Source organism: Podarcis gaigeae, assembly GCF_964106915.1.
Source record: "Podarcis gaigeae genome assembly, chromosome: 13".
Taxonomy (NCBI): domain Eukaryota; kingdom Metazoa; phylum Chordata; class Lepidosauria; order Squamata; family Lacertidae; genus Podarcis; species Podarcis gaigeae.
Window position 1 is genome coordinate 43,025,855 of NC_139689.1, and position 13,101 is coordinate 43,038,955.

The following is a 13,101-nucleotide window of genomic DNA, read 5'->3' on the forward strand; positions in this document are numbered from 1 at the left end:
AGAAGATAAGGCTGCAAAACCATCGTCAAGGGTGCTTAGACCAGACTGTTGTACTGAAGTCCTGGATTAACAACTCAGCAAGGGAGATAAGGCAGGCCAGAAGCACATGCGCAAAAGGAGGGAGTCATTGTCTGATCTGACATCCTCCTTGCCCATTCACAGCTCTACAAGTGACTGCTGCACTGCATTCTGTGTGGGACAAACATCAACCAGAATGCCACTCCCAACTAAAGTGAGGCGGTAGGAACACATGCAACCAATAGGGAGCAAGCTATACCGCCTTCCAGGTAGATTCCAGGCCCAGGTCGAGGTGCTGGTTCTGCCCTCCGAGACCTGACAAGTCTTGGGATCTGCATGGCTCAGGAAGCCCCTCTCCCTACTTGCTAAGGTTCAGGTCAGGAACAGCTGAGGGCTGGCTCCAAGTTGAGGACCAGAGTCTATTCTGGTGCCTCTGGCTCTGACTAGTTGAGCCTACTCTGCTCCCAGAAAGAGATAGCTGGCTGAAGGCCTGGGGAAGAAGTAAAGGTAAAGCTAAAGGGACCCCTGACCGTTAGGTCCAGTCATGGCCGACTCTGGGGTTGCGGCGCTCATCTTGCTTTACTGGCCGAGGGAGCTGGCGTACAGCTTCCGGGTCATGTGGCCAGCAGGACTAAGCCGCTTCTGGCGAACCAGAGAAGCGCACGGAAACGGCGTTTACCTTCCCGCTGGAGCGGTACCTATTTATCTACTTGCACTTTGACGTGCCTTCGAACTGCTAGGTTGGCAGAAGCAGGGACCGAGCAACGGGAGCTCACCCCGTCGGCAAGCCGGCCCAAGAAGCGATGAGGGCAAGACTCACACAGCAGATAATTCAACCCAAGGTGGCAGTTGCCACCTCCTCAGCTCTTTCTTTCTTTCTTTCTTTCTTTCTTTCTTTCTTTCTTTCCAACTTCTACTCTTTTATTTTTCAATTATTTTATTTATGATTTTCAATTTTATACATTTCAATAATTTTACAATCATTTTAACATTTCAAAACTCAACTTCCTTCCCCCCTCTTTCTGCGGCTCCTTAAAATTATTTTAAATATTTTATGCGTGTCCAAATTTGTTCATCTGCTTTAAATATATACTCTTAGAAAACTGCAGGTTATTACAACAATCCTGCCAATGTTCTCATCTGGATAATCCCCTGCTTTCACTGTATAATAATTTTAAAGTCTCTTCCCCGTCCTTTCTGCCTCACAGAGGAATGTGGTCCTTCCTCATACTAAGCCGCCCCTGCCTTTCCACAGCAGCTAGAAATTATTTTCCTCGTCACAAAGAAGGCCTGACGAAACCCGAGAGACTGTTCTGGGAGGAAAGGCAGAAGTTCAAATATTGGCTCGAAAGAATCAGCCAAAACTTTGGCTGCAGGGCTCTTGTCTACCATTATTCTAAAAGCGTTGACATCTCATAAAGGCAAAACTGGCAGCGGGGGAGTTGGGAAAGCACAGAGTGTGTTTGCAAGAGAGACAGAGAAAAGAAAAAATGGTAAAGGACCACTGGATGGTTAAGTCCAGTCAAAGGCGACTATCGGGTTGCGGCGCTCATCTTGCTTTTAGGCCGAGGGAGACGGCGTTTGTCCACATACAGCTTTCTGGGTTATGTGGCCAGCAGGACTAAACCGCTTCTGGTGCAACGGGACACTGTGACGGAAACCAGAGCGCATGGAAACACCGTTTACCTTCCCACCAGAGTGGTACCTATTTATCTACTTGCACTGGTGTGCTTTCGAACTGCTAGGTTGGCAGGAGCTAGGACAGAGCAATGGGAGCTTACCCCGTCTTGGGGATTCGAACCACCAAACGTCCGATCAGCAAGCGCAAGAGGCTCAGTGGTTTAGACCACAGCGCCACCCGTGTCTCTTTACCTTAGAGACAAAGCACCCTTCGTCTAACCAAGGAGGTGTGCAGCTAGAGCCAAGCAGGTCCTGAAGCTGGAGGCAAGATGGCGTCTAGCGTACAAGGCCAGGAAGTACCTTGAAGAGCCTGTAGGCGTAGATGTCGTTCATGTCTATGTTTATCATCCGCAGCATGTTTTTGATTTCTTTGAAGCTCATCTTATTGTCTTTGTTCTTGTCAGCCTGGTGCAAGATGTCATGGATCCAAGTGAAACCTGATGTAAGGAAAGAACAAAAGGAAAGCGGAGGCACCATCCCTGGGAACTAAGGTAACATGTCTTCACCCAGGAAGAATTATTATGAGGGGAATTATTGCAGAATCGGGAACCCTTCAGCCTTAGACAAAAACAAATTTCCTGGAGCTAAGCTGTTAGACAATTTAGAGCTAAGGTCTTGTAAGGAGGTATTAGCTTTGGTAATGTTTTGAAAATGCTTCGATTAGAATGTCCAGACTCGTATTCAGAACTCCAGTGGTACCTCAGAAGTCCAACGGAATCCGTTCCAGAAGTCTGTTCGCCTTCCAAAACGTTTGGAAACAAAGGCACAGCTTCCGATTGGCTGCAGGAACTTCCTGCAGCCAATTGGACGCCGCATCAGACATTCGGGTTCCAAAGAACATTCACAAACCAGAACAGTCAGTTCTGGGTTTGTGGCATTCGGGATCCAAAACGTTCGACTTGCAAGGTGTTCGAGATCCAAGGTACGACTGTGCTGGTCATTCGTAAAAGAGAACAATATCCTAGCACATACATTTAGGGACCTAATTGGATTTGAGGTAAATACTAAAATTACTACCTTGGTCAGTGTTTTCCAACCATGATGAATGTTTTGGCTTCTGTTTGCATCTCACAGGGGTTCCATGAAATTTCACAACCTCCCACATCAAGCACTTCACTTTCAATGATTTCATTCATATATATATATATATATATATATATCCCAAGTTATAATTAAGAATTAAAGTAAGAATTTAACTTTGCATTTTGCATTGGTTAAATAAATTTAGGGCCCCTCCCAGACAGGTGTTTTATTGTGGCTGTATTCTGCAAACATGTCCTGGGCACAATAAGAATGCATTAATGGGTGGATTTATTCTGCTTTAGTTCGCTCTGTGATGCTACCACAAGATTGCTGTCCAGAAGTGCTAAAGCGCAACTAAAAAGTGGGACAAAAATAAACTAGTTACGGGACCTCAGCAGGAAGTTACGGGATGTTCACCGACTGGGAATGAAGCAGCCTCAAACAGTATCAAAAGTGGGATGTGTGTGACTGCCCCAATAGCATCATGAGCACAAATCATCATGAATGTGCCACAAGAAGGGCATCTTGAGGGGGCTTTAGTAAGGGGATTTTTGAAAACTTTGCTTGAGGGGAGCAAGGAGAGGGGATTAGGGTTCTGCAGGCTAATGCAAAGTATGACGGATTCCTCAGACAAAAAAGAACTGAAAACAACTACTGTAAACTTTCATGTTCTTATTTTTACCAAGGAAGTTAAAAGTAGTGGAATTTCAAGTTCAGAGAGAGAGAGATCTGAATTTTTCTCCATTAGTATACAGTGGTACCTCGGTTCTCAAACGTCTCTGTTGTCGGAACCCGAACACCAACAACCCGGAAGTAAATGCTTCCGTTTTCGAATGTGCCTTGGAAGTCAAACGGCTTCATGTTTCTTGATTTTTGCAAATGCATTTGCAGCCAGCCCTTTGCGCCTCGGTTTTCGAACGTTTCGGAAGTTGAAAAGTCTTCTGGAACAGATTACCGTATTTTTTGCTCTATATGATGCACTTTTCCCCCTCCAAAAATTAAAGGCGGGGGGGGGGGGCGGGGAATAAGATTTTTTTTATTGATTTCCCCCCCTAAAAACTAGGTGCGCCCTATGGTCCAGAGCGCCCTATGGAGCGAAAAATACGGTATGTTCAAGAATCAAGGTACCACTGTACCTCTAATACACTACCAGGTCACAGATTTAAACAAGCTCTGATCTCACCTTCTAGGAACCTTCTCCAAATGCGGTTCCACAAACCATTTAAAGCCTTGTTGTCTGGGCTTTGTCGCTAAAGCTCTTTCCTGTACCAAAAGCTGCAGGCCGGCCCTTCTTTGCGGCAGACTGAGGCAGCCGCCTCAGGCGGCCAAAATAAGGTGTCAATGAAACAGCAGCAAATCTTTAAGTTATTTGATTTATGTTTCCTGGCGCCTAAGGACTGACACAATCGCTGCGCTCAAGCGGCTTGAACAGAAAGGATATTGTTCGAGCTTCTCTCGCTGGCTCATGGCTTCACCCCTGGCCATCAGTTTTGTGAGCCCTCGCACCCATCGCTGAGCATCATCCACACTCCGGGCAGCTAGGTCCAGGTTTTTCCTCTTGCCCCTGAAGACAATGGTGAAGCATTGCTGCTCAGGGAAAGAGCCGCCGAATTTCCGAAGCCCCTCCGACTGATAACCTTCTCGCACGCTTTCGATGTGTAGGATGGAGACTGGAAGACAAGACAGGGATGCAGGACTGCATACAGAAATCAGGGACAGAACAAGATCCCAGGCTGCATGCTTCAGGCTTGATCACTTTGGTGCACCAACTGCAAGGCTGTTGGTTTAAAGTTAACAATCCAGTTCCGATCTCCAAACTCAAGTCTTAGCAACTTCACTGGGGCTTTAAAAAGGCTGTAGCTCAGGGCCACATTGCCACTGTTTAGGGGCAGAATTTGATCACATATTGGCAAATTACAGGTGATTGGGAGGTAATGTGCAAGAAACCTGCTTCTTCAAAAGCAGGGTGGATAAAAATCCATGTTTTTTTTTTTAAAAAATCAACAAAATATGATTTTTTTTATTTAAATTGGATTTTTAAAATAAAATGCTTTTGGAGGAAAAATCTTTCTAAAGATAGTTTTCTGTTTACGTTACATTATAGTCCAAAGGCTATTCATTAGGAAATAAGGATTTGTTTTAAGTTTTTCATGTTCGCTAAAACTCAGCCTGAATTTTGTTTTTTAATTGTTTAACCACATCAGTTAACAAACATGGATACATATGCTATAATGTTATTGTTTTAGTTAAATAAATTGTTATTAAGGAAATGATTGTTTTTCTCCTTCCAATAAAGTACAGCAGAAAAGCTGTCTAAGTATAAACAGTTAACTTACTAAAAGGTAAAGGTAAAGGTACCCCTGCCCGTACGGGCCAGTCTTGACAGACTCTGGGGTTGGTGCGCCCATCTCACTCAAGAGGCCGGGGGCCAGCGCTGTCCGGAGACACTTCCGGGTCACGTGGCCAGCGTGACAAAGCTGCATCTGGCGAGCCAGCGCAGCACACGGAAACGCCGTTTACCTTCCCGCCAGTAAGCGGTCCCTATTTATCTACTTGCACCCGGGGGTGCTTTTGAACTGCTAGGTTGGCAGGCGCTGGGACCGAGCAGCGGGAGCGCACCCCGCCGCAGGGATTCGAACCGCCGACCTTTCGATCGGCAAGCCCTAGGCGCTGAGGCTTTTACCCACAGCGCCACCCGCGTCCCATTAACTTACTAAACCTCACAATAATTTCATAATTATCTGTCTATGTATTTCTAACAGTATAACCAAATCAGTAATTTTCGATATAACTGTAAAAACTATTATTCCAAAAATGAAACCTTCATCTGGTTGTAAATATTAAGATTATACCAGCAAGAATGAGTCTTTCTGTAAAAAAATGATTCAAATCAAGTCTTACCAACTAGTGATTTAAATCAAATCCACCCTGTTCAAAAGATTAGCCTTTTTTGCAATAAGGAAAATGCACTGTACAGTACAGGACAAGACTTGCTTTGTGACAACATCATCTAGCCTCCTTGCACACCATTCAGACAAATCCTCATTAAAACAGGTAGTCTGAAACACGTCTCAGTCAGAATTATATTATGATTATTAATTACCCATGCTTCATCCAAAGGTCCCAGGGCTTTATTAGGACTCAACCACGCTAAAACCTGCTCTTTAATGCTCTCGGCAATCCACAAAAAAAATTTAAAAAAATCCAAATTGCCTTTTCATAGATTATAGAATTGTAGAGTTGGAAGGGACCCTAAGGGACATCTAGTCCAGTCCCCTGCAATGCAGGAATATGCAGCTGTCACATACGGGGATCGAACCTGCAACCTTGGCGTTATCAGCACCATGCTCTAGCCAATTGAGCTATCTAGGCTTTTGTTCCAATTCAGCATGAAAGAGTGGGCTTTCCTAGGAAAACAGCAGGATATATATATATATATATGTATATGTATATGTATATGTATATGTATATGTATATGTATATGTATATATATATCTCACATGGACTGGGAAAGTATGGAACTACACAGGGCAAAAGTTAAGTGTGGATGAGCCCTTAAATCTCTGTGAAACAATATAATAATAATAATAATAATAATAATAATAATAATAATAATAATAATAATTTACTATGGCTGGGTCCCCCCAGCCACTCTGGGCGGCTTCCAACAAAACACTAAAATACAATAACCTATTAAACATTAAAAGCTTCCCTAAACAGGGCTGCCTTTAGATATCTACTAAAAGTTTGGTAGTTATTTTTCTCTTTGACATCTGGTGGGAGGGTGTTCCACAGGGTGGGTGCCACTACCGAGAAGGCCCTCTGTCTGGTTCCCTGCAACCTCACTTCCTGCAGGGAGGGAACCACCAGAAGGCCCTCGGAGCTGGACCTCAGTGTCCGGGCAGAATGATGGGGGTGGAGACGCTCCTTCAGGTATACTGGACCGAGGCCGTTTAGGGCTTTAAAGGTCAGCACCAACACTTTGAATTGTGCTCGGAAATGTACTGGGAGCCAATGTAGGTCTTTCAAGACCGGTGTTATATGGTCTCGGCGGCTGCTCCCAGTCACAAGTCTAATATCTTCCTCAAACAACCAAAAGATCATTGCCTCAATCGCAAGACTCATTCTGTGCAGTGCTTCCAGACCTTTGCTGGCTTTCAACTTTCATAGCTGTTTTTAGTTTATGGGCCTGATAAAACTACGTTTACAACTACCCTTTATTATTTCATTGAAACATGTGCCCCTCCCCTGTCCTAGACAGTTGTACCTTGGAAGCCGAACAGACTCAATTCCGGAAGCCCATTCAGCTTCCAAAATGTTCGGAAACCAAAGCGCGGCTTCTGATTGGCTGCAGGAATCTGCCGCAGCCAATCAGAAGCCCCGTCGGATGTTCAGCTTCCGGAAATAGTTCACAAACCGGACCACTCACTCCTGGGTTTGCAACATTCGGGAACCAAAACATTCAGGAACTATATGCTGTTTGGCTTCCAAGGTACAACTATACTGGGAGACACCTCTCTCCTTTTAAAAGCAGCAAATTTGCAAAAAGACTATTTTACTGGACCAATATTGCTCCTCCCTCTGCCCTCTAACCAAGTCACACAGCAGGATGAGGGCGGAGGGCTCCTATTGTGCCTGCACACACTTACAAAACTGTACACACAAACCCTCAAAGCAAGTTGCTAAACAACATTTTACAGTACTTGTTTGTCCGCAAATTCTTCTTGCACCAACCCATCCCAAAACAAGCTTTCAAATTCCATTCTGTTCCCTACTCTATTGTCTCTGGGGGTGATGTGGGGTGGGCAACCAAGGAAAACAAACCAACCCACACCTTCCCTTGTACCATACCCTGACTTAAGTGTTAATGAGCCATAAGTAACTGAAAGTTGAAGTCGGGTTCAAGGAGCAAGTATTTCCTGCTTCGGGCAAGGCACTAGGTTCAAACCTCGCCTCTGCCATACTCAAACTGAGCTTAGGGCTTGGTCACAGTTATTTTTAATGCTGTTCTTTCCATACACACACACACACACACACAGCCCTGGAGGGTTGGCCAAGGGTGAACACAGCTCTGGGGCCAAAAACGACGTTAAAGTACATTTTCACAATTAGCAACAAAAAGACCCTCCAAACCCAGTACAGTGGTACCTCAGATTACATACGCTTCAGGTTACAGACTCTGCTAACTCAGAAATAGTGCTTCAGGTAAAGAACTTTGCTTCAGGATGAGAACAGAAATTGTGCTGCAGCGGCACGGTGGCAGCAGGAGGCCCCATTAGCTAAAGTGGTGCTTCAGGTTAAGAACATTTTCAGGTTAAGAACAGACCTCCGGAACAAATCAAGTACTTAACCTGAGGTACCACTGTACAAATTTGTGGGAGCAGGACTGCATCTCTTGTCATCAGTGACGTCACCAGCACTATCCAATAGGCTCCTGCATCAGTTGCATTTCAAACCACTCAGCAATCTGAGGACCGAACGAGAGACGCCATCCGTCAAACAGGAAATCGGGCGAATGGCTCTTAAAAAGTAAATGGCAGGTGCTGTGTGGGATGGGGTCCTTGCCCCGGATTGGGACCTCAGCAAGGGGGAGCGGCTGTGATCCTTTCCTCTCCACTGTGACAGAGATTGTGACTCCTGCACCTGCTATCTGTATAGCAACCAGGCCCTTCTCCCCACATCACATCCTTCTATACTTATTTGTGGAGCGCATAGAACGTAACCAGCTTCTATGTCATCCCTGAAACTGATACCCTTTCTTTGAAAATGCTGTTCAGCTGTTGCAAACATTGTGCTGTTTCCTGTTATTCTCTTCCATTCTTTCTCTGAGTCTTGTTATCTTTTTCTCTCTCTCTCTTCCCCACCCTGACATCCAGTAACAGAACATTTTCCTGTGTTTTGTTTTCGCCTCGCTCCCCCTGGACACAAGGCAGTGTGTTCCCCGCAGTGTTGCTCTATGCAATCTAAGTTAAACTTCCCAGGGAAAAAAATCCAATTCATTCATTCATTCATTTTTTAAACCACCATCACAGACCACGTCCTATGGCGGAACATAAGGGCTATGGTTGCTGTACATTACAAAAGCATTTGGGAGTTGAGGAGGAAAAAAGAAATACCAGTGCTCCATGCATTTAGTTCTTGTCGGCCTGGATGCTACCACGCAGCTTAAGGAATTCACCTTTTGAACCTCTGCAACCTCCCCTTCGCTGATGCCAACAACTAATCTTTGGCAAAAGTGGCACAAAATACTGCATCTCTCAAGCCCCATCCTTTCAGAGTTTCATACAGGATTCATATCCGACTTATAAACTAAACAGAAATCCGAAGCCCTGGTGATGGACAGGCAGAGAGGGGCACAGCATAAAATGCTTGCACAAGATGATCTGATGCCAATTTCGTTTTTAATCGTTTTAATCCCAGGCGAGACAAAAAGTCTAGCAAGCTGTTCCCACTTGCAGAGAAAAGATAACAGGGGAATCAAAGCAGGGCTGTAGCTCAGCGACAGAACATCTGCCTTGTGCACAGACATCCCAGGTTAAAACCCTATAAAAGGTAAAGGTAAAGGACCCCTGGATAGTTAAGTCCAGTCAAAGGCGACTATGGGGTTGCGGCGCTCATCTCGCTTTCAGGCTGAGCGAGCCGGCGTTTGCCCACAGACAGCTTTCCAGGTCATGTGGCCAGCAGGACTAAACCGCTTCTGGCACAACAGGACACCATGAGGAGTGCCAAAGCGCATGGAAACGCCATTTAACGCCGCATCGGTATCTATTTATCTACTTGCACTGGTGAGCTTTCGAACTGCTAGGTTGGCAGGAGCTGGGACAGAGCAACAGCAGCTCACCACCTCACGGGGATTCGAACCGCCAACCTCTGATCGGCAAGCCCAAGAGGCTCAGTGGTCTACCAGTGTTTCCCAACCTTGTGCCTCCAGCTGTTTTTGGACTACAATTCCCATCATCCCTTGCCACTGGTCTTGCTAGTCAGGGATGATGGGAGTTGTAGTTCAAAAACAGCTGGAGGCACAAGGTTGGGAAACACTGGTCTAGGCCACAGCGCCACCCTATAGACCTTCTTGGGTGTTCAGATCAGCAGAGAAGACCCTCTTGGTAGTTCTACTTCCTTCGAGGTTGTGGGGTGGTGCCTATAAGAAGGCAGTCTCTGTGACAGCCCCTAAATTGTGGAATTCCCTCCTCACATCTGACACCTTCACTACGAGGCCTTCAGCAAATACTGAAAACACGCCTCATGTTGTGTGTTTTCAGGACCCACCCTATTCCTTTTTCTACAGCCAATGAATTTTTATTGAGTTCCAGTTTCTCTTAACAAATAACAGATTTAATCCATAATTTAAAAGTTGACTTCCATGGTGTTGTTATTCCCATTCTTCTTTGCTGCATTATAATTTTATCTATTCCACAGTTCTTCCATTGCTATTATATTTTGTTGTCCATCCGCTGCTCAAAATCTAATCCTGCCCATGATTTCATTTAACATGCAATATTTCAAGATGACCAAATAGGGAGTTTATTCTTTCAGGTCCATTTCATCCCTTGAACTCGACTTTGCTGTCATCTTTGCCATGTCTACTTAGGTTTTTCAAAATACTTTTTCTTATGTTACTATTCCTCCTTCTTGCAACCTTTGTCCACACAATGCTGGCCACTAGTTCTACGTACAGCCATAGATTTGTTTGTTTCGTACATCCACTGATTAATTCTCTTCTTTCAAACATCCATTCTTGTTGCTTTCCACAACGTTGAACAGGGGGATAGGTATAACTTCCTTAGGTAAAGGTAAAGGGACCCCTGACCATTAGGTCCAGTCGTGGCCGACTCTGGGGTTGCGGCGCTCATCTCGCTTTATTGGCCGAGGGAGCCGGCGTACAGCTTCCAGCTCATGTGGCCAGCATGACTAAGCCGCTTCTGGAGAACCAGAGCAGCGCACGGAAACACCGTTTACCTTCCCGCCGGAGTAGTACTTATTTATCTACTTGCACTTTGACATGCTTTCGAACTGCTAGGTTGGCAGGAGCAGGGACCGAGCAACGGGAGCTCACCCCGTCGCAGGGATTCAAACCACCGACCTTCTGATCTGCAAGTCCTAGGCTCTGTGGTTTAACCCACAGCACCACCCGCGTCCCTCATAACTTCCTTAGAGAATGCACTAATTAAAACTTACCCCCATTCTCTTCCTTGTCATCCTTATTTCTACGGTGTGCTGGGGACCCACCCTATTCCTCTGACTGCAAATTGTTCTTATCTCTGAATTTTAAATTGATATAACCCACCGGGTGAAAGAGTGGGTAATAAATTTAATCATTATTGTCCCTGACGTCTCTGGGTGGGACTGGAAATGTCCCCTTTTCCGAAACCATGGAGAGCTTTTATTAGTTAGGTGTACTCAGCTAAATGGATCACCGGCCTGACACACAGTAAACACAGCTTTCTCTGTTGCCCTGTAGCAAGGTGGCTGTTCAAACATGGTCGCAACCACAGCTGAATGAACAGTTTTTCCATCTCCTGCAGTGCAAGACAGGCTTTTGGGACCCTTAGGAAATGTACTCACTGTGTGACAATGTGCTGTACACACGACATCATCCCTAAGTCATCCCTGTCCCAATTTTTAGCTGCCAATCTAAATCGGATTCAAGGAAGAAAGTTATAATCCGTTTGTGCTGAAAATGAACCTCTCCATTTCTCCATTGCGTGTTGTAGGCATTTGTACACAGATTGTGCTTTTGCTTGACATCAGATGTCAAGGAAATAAACAACTATCTGACATTTAGATGACATCTGAAGGCAGCCCTGTTTAGGGAAGTTTTTAATGTTTGATGTTTTATCACTTTATATTATTATTATTATTATTATTATTATTATTATTATTATTATTTTGGGAGCCACCCAGAGTGGCTGGGGAAACCCAGCCAGATTGGTGAGGTATAAATAGTAAATTGTTGTTGTTGCAGCAGGTGGTTATTATTATTATTATCATCATCATTAATTATTATTACAGTGGTACCTCTAGTTACAAATTTAATTCGTTCCAGAGGTCCGTTCTTAACCTGAAACTGTTCTTAACCTGAGGTACCACTTTAGCTAATGGGGCCTCCCGCTGCCGCCATGGAGCAATTTCTGTTCTCATCCTGAGGTAAAGTTCTTAACTTGAGGTACTACTTCCGGGCTAGTGGAGTCTGTAACCTGAAGTGTTTGTAACCCGAGGTACTGCTGTATTATTATTAGTATATCGCCATACACCCGCAAGTCTCAGGGCGATTCACAACATAAAATCACAAAATATATACCGGTAATTAAAAAAACAAGAACAACCCAATAATACCCCACATCCTCCAAAACATTTTAAAAGAGCATTGGGTGTCAATCGGAGGCCGGGGGGGGGGGGGGGGGAGGAATGAGGAATGTTTTTGCCCAGTGCTTAAAGCTGTATAATGAAGGCACCAGCCGAACCTTCCTGGGGAGAGCATTCCAGAAATAGGGAGCCACCACCGAAAAGGCCCATTTTCGTGTTGCCACCCTCTTGTGGAGGAAGTGCACGAAGAAGGGCCTCAGAAGATGATCTCAGGGTCCAGGTGGGTTCATATGGAAAGAGGCGGTCCTTGAGGTTTTGTGGTCCTGAGCTGTTTAAGGTTTCACAGGTCAAAATCTACTGGGTCAGACATTGCGGGCCTTTGCCACTCAGTCTCCCTGTCCGCGACTGAAATTGGCAAAATGCAAAGCACAGTTACTTAGCTGCCTGCTTCCACCACCGCACACAACATATCCTTTGTATATCAATATAACACTACACCAGTTTCCAGCCTCTCTCTTCTGAAAAACGGAGAAAAAATATGTACAGTATATATCTTAAATATATACTAATTGAGGGGATGGGAATAGGAAACACCACTGGGCACTAGTTTGAAGATGATAGTTCCATAACGGTGGCAATCTCAGAGGGGAAGGAAACCCCACAATGTTAGCTGAAGATAAATACGCCTTAAGCTTCCTGATCTGTAATAAGCACCAAAAGAAAAGTCTTTGGGAACTATAAACTTATGCAATTATCTCCTTCTTCCAGTGTAGTCCTCTCCCCTGCCAGGGTTCCTGAGTCACAATCATTTCTCCTCACCCCAAACCTCACTGTGATTCTGTACTTTTGGCTTTTAACGCCCCTGAATTGCCTGAGACAGGGAAGAGAGCTGAAGATCTGCTTATTGAGTATTCATCCCAAATTGTTTGCAGGGAGACAAGACAATGTTGACTTATTAAATGAGCATATTCATTACGCTTTGTTTGCGAGATTAGTTATCTACTGCATTTTCCCAGCAGTTTCCTTATTGCAAAAATGTCTGATCTGTTTGTTGACCTCTCAATCTGAATTTGC

At 44.9% G+C, this 13,101-nt stretch overlaps 1 protein-coding gene across 3 annotated transcripts in view; it reads right to left on the reverse strand.

Annotated features, from left to right (window-relative positions):
* The window catches only part of PLCD3 (phospholipase C delta 3), an 88,535-nt gene that overhangs the window by 38,627 nt on the left and 36,807 nt on the right, over positions 1 to 13,101 (reverse strand). For all 3 annotated transcript variants that reach the window (XR_014557438.1, XM_083709295.1, XM_083709296.1), the window contains exons 3-4: positions 4,163 to 4,391; positions 1,999 to 2,128 (exon numbers count right to left, since the gene is read on the reverse strand). Coding sequence is in view for 2 of the 3 variants with exons in the window: in XM_083709295.1 (XP_083565421.1) it covers positions 1,999 to 2,128; positions 4,163 to 4,391 (359 nt within the window). In the remaining variant the exon portion in view is untranslated. The remainder of the gene's footprint in view (positions 1 to 1,998; positions 2,129 to 4,162; positions 4,392 to 13,101) is intronic.